Source organism: Pristiophorus japonicus, chromosome 19, assembly GCF_044704955.1.
Source record: "Pristiophorus japonicus isolate sPriJap1 chromosome 19, sPriJap1.hap1, whole genome shotgun sequence".
NCBI classification, from domain to species: Eukaryota; Metazoa; Chordata; class Chondrichthyes; family Pristiophoridae; genus Pristiophorus; species Pristiophorus japonicus.
In genome coordinates, this window is record NC_091995.1 from 82513360 (window position 1) to 82528104 (window position 14745).

General features: G+C 48.8%; 1 protein-coding gene across 1 annotated transcript in view; it reads left to right on the top strand.

The window, feature by feature from the left end:
* Positions 1-14745, top strand: part of LOC139230277 (caspase recruitment domain-containing protein 11-like) — a 113704-nt gene that overhangs the window by 52228 nt on the left and 46731 nt on the right. The window contains 3 exon segments of the mRNA XM_070862105.1: positions 5885-6082; positions 7974-8090; positions 12119-12158. Of these exon segments, the coding sequence (XP_070718206.1) occupies positions 5885-6082; positions 7974-8090; positions 12119-12158 (355 nt within the window).

The window sequence follows — 14745 nt, forward strand, 5'->3', positions numbered from 1 at the left end:
TCTGACCGGACTGTTGGGAATGGTGGGTTCATCCTCTTGATTGACAGCAAGGTCGATTGTTGGTTGGGTGTGTGTTGGTGGATCGATGATGGTGATGTCCTCTTCAGGTTGTTCCTGGTTGTCGGTGAACTGCAGTTTGGTCTGATCCAAATGCTTGATAGCTTGACTATAAACACTCTATTCCCCTCCTCGGCCAAGACAGTTACAGCGCCAGCAACCCATTTAGGACCATGATCGTAATTCAGGACAAACACAGGGTTTGTTAACATCAATGTCACGCGATATAGCCGCGCGATCGTGGTACATGTTTTGCCGGTGACGCCGGGCTTCCACATAATCATTTTGCCAATAAAAGGCAGGGAAACATTTATACATGACCTACACAGTACCCACCCAGGCATAGTCATGATGAAGGCTGTTATGTAATGATGTGTGTATCGTCCCAGTACCTTAAATGTAATGTAAGTACTATGCCACACCACAGAGGGTGCTGCGGTGGGAAACCCTGGTAGTACCTGTAACAAGGACTATATAAGGGTGACCACCACACCTGGGAGGCACTCTGGAGCTGAACAATAAAGGACGAAGGTCACAGCAGTTAGACTTACACCAGACCGTGTGGAGTCAGTGATTTGTGTGCTACATACACCACAAAGTTATAGCCAGATCGCATGTTTGGTGGCCCGGCATTGACTCGGACTTAGGGTCATGCATACACCAGTGCAACACGTGCTCACAACTGAGCAACGCCGGTGACGCTGGACTTCCACATGATCACTGGGGTGGACTAGGGAGAGCCTGGGTTTTGAGTGCTCTCTTCATTAACAATTCTGCAGTGAGTGGGGTCCCATCCGGTAGTTGAGCAAAACCCGAGATTAAGCGGGTCTGCAAGGAGCCTTCCGTCACTCATTTCAAGCTCTGCTTGATAGTTTTGACTGCCCGTTACGCTTGACCGTTGGATGCGGGCTTAAACGGGGCAGACCTGACATGCTTGCGGGTCATAAACTCGTTGAATTCTGAGCTGGTGAAACATGGTCCATTGTCACTGACAAGGACGTCAGGCAAGCCATGGGTGGCGAACATAGCCGGCTTTCAATGGTGGCAGTGGATGTGCTGGATGACATGATTACACATTCAATCCATTTAGAGTAAGTGTCCACGACAACTAAAAACATCTTTCTGAGAAAGGGACCAACAAAATCTACGTGGATCCTGGACCACGGTTTGGAGGGCCATGACCACAGATTCAATGGAGCCTCCCTTGGTGCATTGCTCAATTGTGAGCATGTGTTGCACGAGTGTACGCATGACTCTAAGTCCGAGTCAATGCCGGGCCACCAAACATACGACCTGGTTACAGCCTTCACCATGACTATGCCTGGGTGGGTACTGTGTAGGTCACGTATAAATATTTCCTTGCCTTTTTTTGGCAAAACCACGCGATTACCCATTAAGAGACAATCCGACTGGATGGATATTTCATCTTTGCGTCGGTGAAACGGTTTAACTTCATCTTGCATTTCCCCGGGAATGGCCGACCAGCTCCCATTGAGGACGCAACATTTTACAAGTGATAGCACAGGATCCTGGCTGGTCCAGGTCCTGATCTGGCGAGCAGTGACGGGTGACCCCTCGCTCTCAAAAGCATCCATGACCAGAAGCAAGTCTGCGGGCTGTGCCATTTCCACCCCGGTAGTGGGCAATGGTAGCCGACTGAGGGCATCAGCACAGTTCTCCATGCCTGGTCTGTGGTGGATAACATAGTCATAGGCAGACAATGTTAGTGCCCATCTTTGGATGCGGGGCGAAGCATTGGTGTTTATACCTTTGCTTTCTGAAAACAGTGAAATGAGCGGTTTGTGTTCGGATTCAAGCTCAAACTGAAGTCCAAATAGGTATTGGTACATTTTCTTAATCCCATATACACATGCTAACGCCTCCTTCTCGACCATACTGTAGGCTCTTTCAGCCTTAGACAGACTTCTAGACGCGTATGAAACCGGTTGAAGTTTGCCCGAGACATTGGTTTGCTGAAATATACAGCTGACCTCGTACGAAGATGCATCACAAGCTAGCACTAATCGTTTACACGGGTCATACAGGACAAGTAACTTATTAGAACAAAGTGGGTTTCTGACCATCTCAAAGGCTGTCTCTTGAGATTTACCCCAAACCCAGTCGTCACCCTTACGTAGCAACATGTGCAACGGTTCCAGCAAAGTGCTTAACCCGGGTAGAAAGTTACCAAAATAGTTGAGAAGTTCCAGGAACGAAAGCAGCTCCATCACATTCTGTGGTCTGGGTGCATTCTTGATAGCCTGTGTCTTTGAGTCCGTGGGTCTGATGCCATCCGCCACAATCTTTCTCCCCAAAATATTGACCTCTAGCGCCAGGAAAACACACTTGGAGCGTTTCAGCCTGAGTCCCACTTTGTCTAGTTGACTTAGAACCTCTTCCAGGTTGTGCAGGTGTTCGGTGGTGTCATGTCTAGTGATCAGGATGTCGTCTTGAAACACAATGGTGCATGGAACCAATTTCAGCAGACTCTCCATGTTCCTCTGGAAGATGGCAGCAGCCGAGCGAATCCCAAAAGAGCACCTGAAGTATATAAACAGTACTTTGTGCATGTTAATACACGTCAATCTTTTCAAAGATTCAGCCAGCTCCTGTGTCATGTAGGCGGAGGTTAGGTCTAACTTGGTGAATGACTTCCCCCCTGCTAACGTTGTGAACAGGTCATCCACCTTGGGTAGCAGGTACTGGTCCTGTAACGAGACTCTGTTGATCGTTACCTTGTAGTCTCTGCAGATTCTGACCGTGTCATCGCTTTTCAACACCGGAACAATCAGACTCGTTGAACTCGATTGTGGCGGATGGCATCAGACCCACGGACTCAAAGACAGAGGCCATCAAGAATGCACCCAGACCACAGAATGTGACAGAGCTGCTTTCGTTCCTGGAACTTCTCAACTATTTTGGTAACTTTCTACCCCGGTAAAGCACTTTGCTGGAACCGTTGCACATGTTGCTATGTAAGGGTGATGACTGGGTTTGGGGTAAATCTCAAGAGACAGCCTTTGAGATGGTCAGAAACCCACTTTGTTCTAATAAGTTACTTGTACTGTATGACCCGTGTAAACGATTAGTGCTTGTGATGCATCTTCGTACGGGGTCGGCTGTGTGTTACAGCAAACCAATGTATCGGGCAAACTTCAACCGGTTTCATGCGCGTCTAGAAGTCTGTCTAAGTTTGAAAGAGCCTACAGTCAAGAAAGAGGCGTTAGCATGTGTATATGGGATTAAGAAAATGCACCAATACCTATTTGGATATGATTCCCTCTTGATGAAGTCTGTCTAGTTCGATCTCGGCTTTCTCCCTCATCATATATGGAACCGCTCGAGCCTTGTGATGAACAGGCCTTGCATCGGGGACTAGGTGGGTCGGCACCTCGGCTCCTGTGAAGTTGCTGGACGCCTGGTCCAAATAGTGATGGAAACTTGCTCAGCACTTGGGCTCAAGAGGCATCATCCACTGAAGATAGTGCTTTGATGTCGTCCCAGTTCCATCGAATCTTTCCCAGCCAGCTTTTGCCGAATAGCGTTGGGCCATCACCTGGTACAATCCACAGTGATAAATCATGCACAGCTCCATCGTACGATACCTTAACTGCCGCACTGCCAATGACTAGTACGAGCTCTTTGGTGAATGTGCACAGCTTTGTCTGAATCGGGCTCAGTTTGGGCCTTTGTGCCTTATTGCCCCACAGTTTCCCAAAAATCTGCTGGCTCATAATTGACTGACTCCATTGATACTGGAATACCGTTCAATTTGACTTTCAGCATCATGGGAGGGCTCTTGGTGGTGAAGGTGTGTACCTCATACACTTCTTCCTCGGGTTGAGTTGCGTCTCTTGTTTGTTCTGCGTGATCCGCGCCGGATCGATCATCCTCTGCCACGTGGTGAGTCGCAGCACTCTTGCACATTCACTGGAGGTGGCACATTGTTTCACAGCCTTTGCACACGTAGTGCTTGAATCGACATTGATGGGCTCGATGATTACCCCCGCAGCGCCAACATGGTGCTAATGGATTTGCATTCACGCCCAATGGCGGACTCTGAGTCATCCTAGGTCTTGCAGCTGCAGGCATATAGACCCTGCCATATGCAGTTCTGCCTGCTAGCGACGTTATTTTATGCACAGTACTTGCCGGTGAGCTTTGATGCTGGGAAGATATCTGTCTGATATTATCGCTCGTGGATATGAATGCCTGGGCTATCGTGATGGCCTTGCTCAGGTCTAGGGATTCGGCGGACAGCAGCTTGCGAAGAATGACCTCATGGCCGATGCCAAGCACAAAAAATTCCCGCAGCATTTCCCCCCAAAATCCAGCAAATTTGCAAGTTCCCGCAAGGCGTCTCAGGTCGGCGACATAACTCGCCTCGTCCTGGCCCTCGGAGTGGTGGTGCGTGTAGAAGCAATACTTGGCCATTACGACACTCTCCTTCAGCTTTAGGTGGTTCCGAACCAGCAAATACAACTCTGTATATGTCTTCTCCGCTGGTTTCTCCGGTGCTAGCAGATTCTTGATGAGGCCGTATATTGTGGACCCACACACGGTGAGGAGAATCGCCCTGTGCTTGATCACTTTATCGTCCTCATCCAGCTCGTTGGCCACGAAGTACTGGTCGAGATGCTCAACGAAGGCTTCCCAATCATCACTCTCTACAAATCTCTCGTAAATACCAACAGCAGCCATGACCGCGTGAAAGTTCGTAATCTGTTACTCGTCGCCAATTGTCACGTATGGAAGAACTCCACAAGACTGAGTACTGTGAGCTAAAACTGATGCGACCTTAGTCTCATTAATACAACTCAAGAGTGCCTAAGCAGCATGGCAGACAACCTTTTATACTCCCTTGCACGAGTTGTGCAGGTGACCCTTGGGCCTCCAACAGTTGCGCCCTCTGATGGCAAGTCTTACACAGTTACAATGTTTACTTACATAACAAAGGGTCATGGGGAGCGGGTGGGGAAGTGGAGCTGAGCCCAAAATCAGATCAGCCATGGTCTTATTAAATGGCGGAGCAGGCTCGAGGGGCCAAATGTCCTACTCCTGCTCCTATTTCTTATGTTCTTATTTACTCTATCTAAATCCTTCATGATTGGCTCTCGGTTAAGCAACACCTTGATTTCAAAATTGTCATCCTTATTTTCAAATCCCTCCATAGCCTCGCCCCTCCCTATCTCTGTAATCTCCTCCAGCCCCACAACCCCTGATATTTCTGCGCTCCTCTAATTCTGCCCTCTTGAGCATCCCTGATTATAATCGCTCAACCATCGGTAGCCGTGCCTTCAGCTGCCTGGACCCCAAGCTCTGGAACTCCCTCCCCATACCTCTCTGCCTCTCTACCTCTCTTTCCTCCTTCAAGACGCTCCTTAAAACCTACCTCTTTCAAGACTGCACTAATTTCTACTTATGCAGCTCGGTGTCAATTTTTGAAATTTCATAACACTCCTGTGCAACGCTTGGGACGTTTCACTACGTTAAAGGTGCTATATAAATACTAGTTGTTGTTGATTTTGAACACCTTTATCAAATCTCCTCTTAGCCTTCTCTGTTTACGGAGAACAACCCCAGCCTATCCAGTCTCTCCACGTAACTGTGTTCCCTCATAACTGGAACCAATCTCTTCTGTATCCTTTCCAAAGCCTTCACTGTGTTGTAGAAGTGAATTATTACCCTGTATTGTAGAGGTGAATTGGTACTCTCTGGGAGAAAGGTGATGCTGAAGTTTAGCAGGTTTCAAGTGCCCCTGAGACTCATCTCCTTTATGTTTGAGTCCAGAAACCATTTTGATGTCCTGAATGTCTCTGTTTAATAGGCACTGAAGGTTCGCGACAACGCCCAAACCGCTCATGCCCAAAGCCTGCTTGATAACGGCAGGTATCGGAGACAGCTCTGGACAATGGAGGAGAAGTTGGATGGCTTTCAGGTGGAGCTGACAAAGAAAGAAGGGGAGATTGCCGCCCTGACATCCCAGCTACTGCAACTGAAAAGGGACAACGACCTGGATCTCTGTGTAAATCTCTTACATCAATCTTCAAAGAAAGAAATCACATTTGCATCGCGCCATTCATGTCCTCATGATGCTTCACAGCCAATAAATTACTCTTGCAGTGTTTCCACTACTGTTGTGCAGGCAAATGTGGCAACCACTTTGCACACAGCAAGACCCTGTAATGACGTCAATGACCAGTTACATAGAATTACATAGAAGTTACAGCGTAGAAACAGACGGTTCAACCTAACAGGTCCATGCCGGTGTTTATGCTCCACACAAGTTCCTCCCAAACCTCTTCATCTAACCCTATCAGCATAACCTGTTATCCTTTCTCCCTTATGTGTTTATCTGGCTTCCCCTTAAATGCATTTTGCTATTTGCCTCACTTACTCCATGTGCCATAGAGCCATTATGGCACAGAAGGCCATTCGGCCCATCGAGTCCCATGCCGGCTCTCTGTAAAGCAATCCAGTCAGTCCCATTGCCCCTGCTCTATCCCCGTGGCCCTGCAAATTTATTCCCCTCAAGTGCCTATCCAATTTCCTTACGAAATCATTGATCGTCTCCGCTTCCACCACCCTCATCGGCAGCGAGTTCCAGGTCATTACCACTCGCTGCGTAAAAAAGCTACTCCTCACATTCCCCTCTGTATCTCCTGCCCAAAACCTGTGTCACTCCTTGTAACATCATCTAATGGGAACTGCCTTTCTCAAACGCATCATAATCTCCCATCAACCTCCTTTTCTCCAAGCAGAACAACCCCAGCTTCTCCAACCTAACCTTGTAGCTAAAATCCCTGGAACCATTCTGGTAAACCACCTCTGCACCCTCTCAAGGACCTTCACATCCTTTCCAAAGTTTGATGACCAGAGCTGGACACAATGCTCCAGTTGTTGCCTAACCAGAGCTTTATAAAGGTTCAGCATAACTTCCCTGCTTTTGTTCTCAATACCCCTAATTATGGATCCCAAGATCCCATAAGCTTTGCTAACTACTCTCAATATGTCCTGCCACCTTCAAACATCTATGCACATGAACCCCCTGCTCACTCTTTAGAACTGTGTCATTAAATCTATATTGTCTCTCCCTATGTGGTACTGAGTTCCTCATACTAACCACAGTTAATCTGTTTCTAGCGATATTGGGTGAAGGATAAATATTGGCCAGTACACGAGGGGACCTCCCTGCTCTTCAAAAGATTTTCATGAGGTCTTTTACAGCCACCTAAATGGGCACTTAGATTCAGGTGCTCATATTCTCACGTTGGATTTACGCTTACAACGAGACAGGAGTGCTACCCACTGAGCCATAGCTGATATATGAATCATGGCATCCGACTGCTGTACCAGCTGAGATCACCTTGCTCAGTGCAGGGATTAAAGCTAGGACTTTCTGATCTGGTTGGCCCACTACCGAGAGATGTGAGTTCAAATCCCACCATGGCAGCTGGGGAATTTAAATTCAGTTAATTAAATAAATCTGTTAGCGTGGACCATGAAACTGCCGGATTGTCGTAAAATCCAATCCGGTTCGCTTATGTCCTTTAGGTGAAGGAAATCTGCCGTCCTTATCCGGTCAGGCCTATATGTGACTCCAGATCCACAGCAATGTGGTTGACTCTTAAACTGTCCTGCGAAATGGCCACTAGCAAGCCACTGAGATGTCTCAAATTGCTATGACACACCACAAGACTGTAGCGGCTCAAGAAGGCGGCTCACAACCATTTTCTGAAGGGCAACTAGGGATGGGCATTAAATGCTGGCCTTGCCAGCGATGCCCACATCCCGTTAATACATTAAAAAACAAACTTGGGGGTCCTACCGGATGATGCTTGGTCAGAGCGGGGTAGGGGACAGCAAGGCGGCTAATCTCAACCCAGCTGACATGCATCTTTTCTTTGATTCGTCAGGGCTCACTGAACAGCTGCCTAAATTTTATTGGCTGCCCCGAGGACTGGAACAGCACAGACCGAGAACAAGGCACACCATTTCCAACGTGCTCGTTCAGGAGACGGAACTGCGTGAAGGTATGGAATAGCAGATCCGGGCTGTTCAAAGGTGTTCTTCTCCCCTCTCCTCAACTCGTTGCTCCGTATCCCTTCCCCCCCCCCCTGTCAAGGACATTGGGACTAAACCGCTGGTTGACGCCAGGAGTGGAAAGGGCGTTCTGAAGCCCGCGCCGAAGTTACAGCTACAAATAGATTGATGATCCCACCTTTGGCTGAATGGAAGCGCACATGCCTCCAAGTGTTGGGATCAACAACAACCACAACTTGCATTTATATAGCGCACTTAACGCCCCAGGGCGCTCCACAGCAGTGTTACGCGATAAAAATTTGACACCGAGCAGCACAATTAGAAATTAGTGCGGGCGACCAAAAGCTTGGTTAAAAAGTTAGGTTTTAAGGAGTGTCTTGAAGGAGGAAAGAGAGGTGGAGAGATGCAGAGGTTTAGACAGGGAGTTCCAGAGCTTGGGGCCCAGGCAGCTGAAGGCACGGCCACCGATGGTTGAGCGATTATAATCAGGGATGCTCAAGAGGGTAGAATTAGAGGAGCGCAGATATTTCTGGGGGGTTTTGGGTCTGGAGGACATTACAGAGATAGGGAGGGGTGAGGCCATGGAGGGATTTGAAGTTCAGGATGAGAATTTTGAAAGCGATCAAGTTCTGGAATCGGTGCCTGGAATGCACTGAGTGAGCTGACCTCTGGCTGGCCAGCTTGGTCCGGTAAAGATGGAATGAAGAGCCAGAATTTCACACCTGATCCTTGCTGATAAACACATACATGTGTGCATGTGGCAATCAAGTGAGGACCAGGTTGGAAGGAGTTGTTCTTGTCTAAGAGCTTCAAAGTTCCTGAATAACGTGTCCTGGTCACTCTGCTGACCACCCAGTAAAATAATCGTATGTTATCACCCAGTGTCAGCTGTGGCTCAGTGGGTAGCATCCTTGCTTCTGAGTCATAAGGTTGTGGGTTCAAGTCCCACTCCAGGGACCTAAGTACATAAAAATCTAGACTGACACGCCCAGTGCAGTGCTGAGGGAGTGCTGTCTTTGGGATGAGATGTTAAACCGAGGTCCTGTTTGCTCTCTCAAGTGGATGCAAAAAATCCTATCTTGGAGAAGAGCAGGGGATTTATCCCTGGTGCCCTGGCTGATATTTATCCCTCAATCAAAGAAACAGATCATCTGGTCATTATTACATTTCTGTGTGTGGGAGCTTGCTGTGCACAAATTGGCTGCTGTGTTTCCTACATTACAACAGTGACTACACTCCAAAAGTACTTCATTGGCTGTAAAGCGCTTTGAGACATCTGGTGATTGTGAAAGGTGCGATATAAATGCAAGTCTTTCTTTTTTGATTCTTGTCCCATCTCCTGAAGGAAGTCACTCAATCTGGAGCACAGATGTACAAATCTGGCAGCTGTACTGTCTAGTACTTTACATGATTGGCTTCGGCAGTTTTTCAGTTGATTAGTCAAGTGGTGATTCCTCACATAAGAACATAATAAATAAGAGCAGGAGTAGGCCATACGGCCCCTCGAGCCTGCTCCACCATTTAATACGATCATGGCTGATCCGATCATTGACTCAGCTCCACGTCCCTGCCCGCTCCCTATAATACCTTATTCCCTTATCGGTTAAGAAACTGTCTATCTCTGTCTTAAATGTATTCAACGTCCCAGCTCCCACAGCTCTCTGAGGCAGCGAATTCCACAGATTTACAACCCTCTGAGAGAAGAAATTCCTCCTCATCTCTGTTTTAAATGGGCGGCCCCTTATTCTAAGATCATGCCCTCTAGTTCTAATCTCCCCCATCAGTGGAAACATCCTCTCTGCATCCACCTTGTCAAGCCCCCTCATAATCTTATACATTTCAATAAGATCACCTCTCATTCTTCTGAATTCCAATGAGTAGAGGCCCAACCTACTCAACATTTCCTCATAGGTCAACCCCCTCATCCCCGGAATCAATCTAGTGAACCTTCTCTGTACAGCCTCGTAAATATGGAAACCAAAACTGCATGCAGTATTCTAGCTGTGGCCTCACCAATACCCTGTACAAGTGTAGCAAGACTTCCCTGCTTTTATACTCTATGCCCTTTGCAATAAAGGCCAAGATTCCAATGGCCCTCCTGATCACTTGCTGCACCTCACTTGTGAACTTACCACCACATCAACATATTTTATAGCATGATACAGCGCAGAGAAGGAGGCCATTCGGCCCATCGTGCCTGTGCCGGCTCTTTGAAAGAGCGATCCAATCAGCCCCACTCCCCTGCTCTTGCCCCATAGCCCTGCAAATGTCTCCTTTTCAAATGTACATCCAATTCTCTTTTGAAAGATACTATTGAAACACTTCCATCTCCCTTTCAGGCAGCGGATTGCAGATTGTAACAAATAGCTGCGTAAAACAAACTCCCCTCATCTCCCCTACTGGATTTTTGACAATTTTCTGAAATCTGTGTGCTCTGGTTATCGACCCTCCTCCCTCTCTACTCTGTTAAAAGCCATCATCATTTTTCACACCTCTATTAATTCTCCATTTCACCTTCTCTGCTCTAAGGAGAACAACCCCAGCTTCTGACAGGTTAGATGTGGGAAGAATGTTCCCGATGTTGGGGAAGTCCAGAACCAGGGGTCACAGTCTAAGGATAAGGGGCATGCCATTTAGGACTGAGATGAGGAGAAACTTCTTCACTCAGAGAGTTGTTGATGCCAGTTCATTGGATATATTCAAGAGGGAGTTAGATATGGCTCTTACGGCTAAAGGGATCAAGGGGTATGGAGAGAAAGCAGGAAAGGGGTACTGAGGGAATGATCAGCCATGATCTTATTGAATGGCCTACTCCTGCACCTATTTTCTATGTTTCTATGTTTCTGCACTCTCCCCACATCACTGAAGTCCCACATCCCTGGTACCAATCTCCTCTGCACCCTCCCCAAGGCCTTGACATCTTTCCTAAAATGCGGTGCCGAGAATTGGACACAATTCTGCAGCTGAGGCCGAACCAGTGATTTATAAAGGTTTACCATAAATTCCTTGCTGTTGTACTCTATGCCTCTATTTTTAAAGCCAAGCATTCCATATGCATTTTTTTGACAGCGTTATAAACTTGTCCTAACACCTTCAAATATATTTTTTTAATTATTCATTCCTGGGGTGTGGGCATCGTTGGCAAGGCCAGGAATGATTGCCCATCCCTAAGTGTCCTTGAGAAGATGGTGGTGAGCCGCCCTTTCAGAGGGACAGTTAAGAGCCAACCATCATCATCATAGGCAGTCCCTCGGAATTGAGGAAGACTTGCTTCCACTCTAAAAGTGAGTTCTCAGGTGACTGAACAGTCTAATACAGGAATTACAGACTCTGTCACAGGTGGGACAGACAGTGGTTGAGGGAAAGGATGGGTGGGACTGGTTTGCCGCACACTCCTTCCGCTGCCTGCGCTTGATTTCTGCATGCTCTCGGCGTCGAGACTCGAGGTGCTCAGCGCCCCCCTGGATGCTCTTCCTCCACTTAGGGCGGTCTTTGGCCAGGGACTCCCAGGTGTCAGTGGGGGTGTTACACTTTATCAGGGAGGCTTTGGGGGTGTCCTTGAATCGTTTCCTCTGCCCACCTGGGGCTTGCCTGCCCTGTTGGAGTTCCGAGCAGAACGCTTGCTTTGGGAGCCAGCCCTATTGTTGTGGGTCGCATATCGGCCAGACCGGGTAAGGAAGGCAGATTTCCCTCCCTAAAGGGACATTCGTGATCCAGATGGCTCGGGCCAGCCTCGTGGGGTGTGGGGCAATGTCCGTCACAGGGTGGAAAGTGGTCGTCTCGTGGCGCAAAGGGGTTGGCGTGCACGCCGATGACGTTACTGGCTGGGCGCGGCGTTGCCATGGCAGCACCTGCGCTAATTCCCGTGCAATTCCGTGGGAGCCGATTGTGCCCCGCGCCCCCGCCCGGATGAAAAGTGTTTTGCGCCTCATTAGCGCCCCCTGGAAGCACCAACGGGCATCGCGCACAGGGGCAATTTTGACCCCACAGTGTCTAAATTCTACATTTTCTCTTCCAGAGAATGGAATCCTCATCAATCCAAAGCAGGGAACTCCCAGGTACGTCCGACAATCCACATTAACGGCAGTCACTCGCACGTTTGTTCAGATGTGAATAGATTTGTTAAATGAAGGAAAGTACAATGAAAGAAATGCCGAAATAAGTATATCCAGAGACTTGAGCACCAAATCCAGGTTGACACTCCCAGGGCAGTGCTGAGGGAGTGCTGCACTGTCGGAGGTGCCGTCTTTCGGATGAGATGTTAAACCGAGGCCCCGTCTGTCCTCTCAGGTGGGCATAAAAGATCCCATGGTCCTGTTTCGAAGAAAAGCAGGGGAGTTATCCCCGATGTCATGGCCAATATTTATCCCTCAATCAACATAACAAAAACAGATTATCTGCTCATTATCACATTGCTGTTTGTGACAGCTTGCTGTGCACAAATTGGCTGCCGCGTTTCCCACGTTATGCCAGTGCTTCATTGTACTTCAGTGGCTGTAAAGCACTTTGGGACATCCTGAGTCATCAAAGGCGCTATATAAATGCAAGTCTTTCTTTCTTTATCCTTAGGTGTGTTTATAAACATGCTGGGGTTCCAATATCCTGTGCCACAATGGGAAAGGACGTGGGTTAAATACAGGAAGGATATGGGTAGGATCCAAGAAGGATGTGGGTGGGATACGAGTAGGATAAGGTTAGGATTGGCAGAAAGTTGCTGGGGGTAGGAATGTGGGAAGGTTGCGGAGGGGGATTTGGGAAGGTTGTGTGGCAGGTGGGGAACTTGTGGTGGGGGGGGCTATGGGGCAGGTTGGAAGGTTGTGGAGGGGATGGTGGGGGGGAAGGTTGTGAGGGGGTGGGATGTGGGAAGGTTGTCGGTGTCATGTATGTAACCTTTATGTAACAACACTGCAATACTGTATATATGTAAGAAATGCACACCTTGACCACAGAGGGTGAACTTGTGGGAGATACTCCTCATCTGGCCATCCAGGTATATAAAGGGAGGTCCCATGCAGGGTTATCAATTCTTGGTCCTGTGAATAAAGGTTCAGGTCATGGAGTGACCTTGTCCATAGAATGTGCCTCATGTGGATTTGTAGTATTGTGTAAGGACTTTACATTGGCGACGAGAAACGGGAATCAACGACCCACGAGAATGGCCACCGGCAGCACAGATGAACGGTACTGTGTTAGTGAGGACTGGGACGATTTCATTGAGAGGCTCCAGCAGAGTTTCGTCACGAAGGACTGGCTGGGAGATGCAGCGGCCGACAAGCGAAGGGCTCATCTGCTGACCAGCTGTGGACCGAAGACTTACGCGCTCATGAAAGACCTGCTAGCACCCGAGAAGCCGGCGGACAAAACCTTTGAAGAGCTCAGCACTCTAATCGGTGAGCACCTCAAACTGGCGAGCAGCGTACACATGGCCCGACACAGATTCTACACCCACCGACGTCGGGAAGGACAGAGCATACCGGATTTCGTTGTGGACCTCCGGCGCTTGGCCAGCCTCTGTAGGTTCACAGACACCTGCAGGGGGGAGATGCTAAGGGATTTCTTTATTGAGGGCCTCGGTCATGCGGGGATTTTCAGAAAGCTAATTGAGACCAAGGACTTGACCTTGGAAGTGGCGGCGTTGATGGCTCAGACTTTTATGGCGGGGGAGGAGGAAACCAAGATAATATACGCGCGCAATTCTGCCTCCATCGTGGTGATGGATCAGGGAGTCAATATCATAAATGCGATACGGAGCCCCACAGGCAGGCAAGGGCAGTTTGACACACCCTAGGCAGCAATAGAGCCAAGAGTAAGGGCCCAAGTTTCCACATGATTCGCGCCTGATTTTTAGGAGCAACTGGTGGAGAACGGACTATTTTAGAAATCGCAATTCTCCACATTTTTTTTTCTGCAGTTCTAGTCAGGTAGAACAGTTCTAGTTTAGAACAGAATTTTTTCTTCAAAAGGGGGCATGTCCGGCCACTGACGCCTGATTTGAAAGTTTCCACAGTGAAAATGTACTCCAAACTAAAGTAGAATGGCGCCAGTGAAGATTTTTGTAGAACTGAAAAAACCTGTTCGACACATTAAAAAATCAGGCGCAGGTTACAAATTAGGCGTCCAGAACGAGGTGGGGGGGAAGGGAACTCATTAAATTTGACAATAAATCCTTATTTATACTTCTACAAATATTATACAAATAAATCCAACCTGAATAAACATTTATAAGCCAAGAAAAGATAAAATAAACCATCTTCCTACCTGTGTGAAAGTGCTTCAGCCAGGGAGAATTCTGCAGCCGTTCGTGCCGCTGAGCGAGAGAGGGAGGGAGGGAGAGAGAGAGAGAGAGGGGGGGGGAAGAGAGGGAGGGGAGAGAGGGAGGGGAGAGAGGGGGGGGTCGGGGGAGCGGGTGTCGGGTCGGGGGGGGGGGGGAAGCGGGTGTCGGGTCCGGGGGGAGAGCGGGCCTCGGGTCGGGGAGCGGGACTCGGGTCGGGGCGGGGGGGAGAGCGGGTCTCGGGTCTCTGTTGGGGCGGGGGGGAGCGGGTGTCGGGTCGGGTCTGGTCGGCGGGGGGGGGGGGGGAGCGGGTGTCGGGTCGGGTCTGGTCGGGGCGGGGGGGGGGCAGCGGGTGTCGGGTCTGGTTGGGCGGG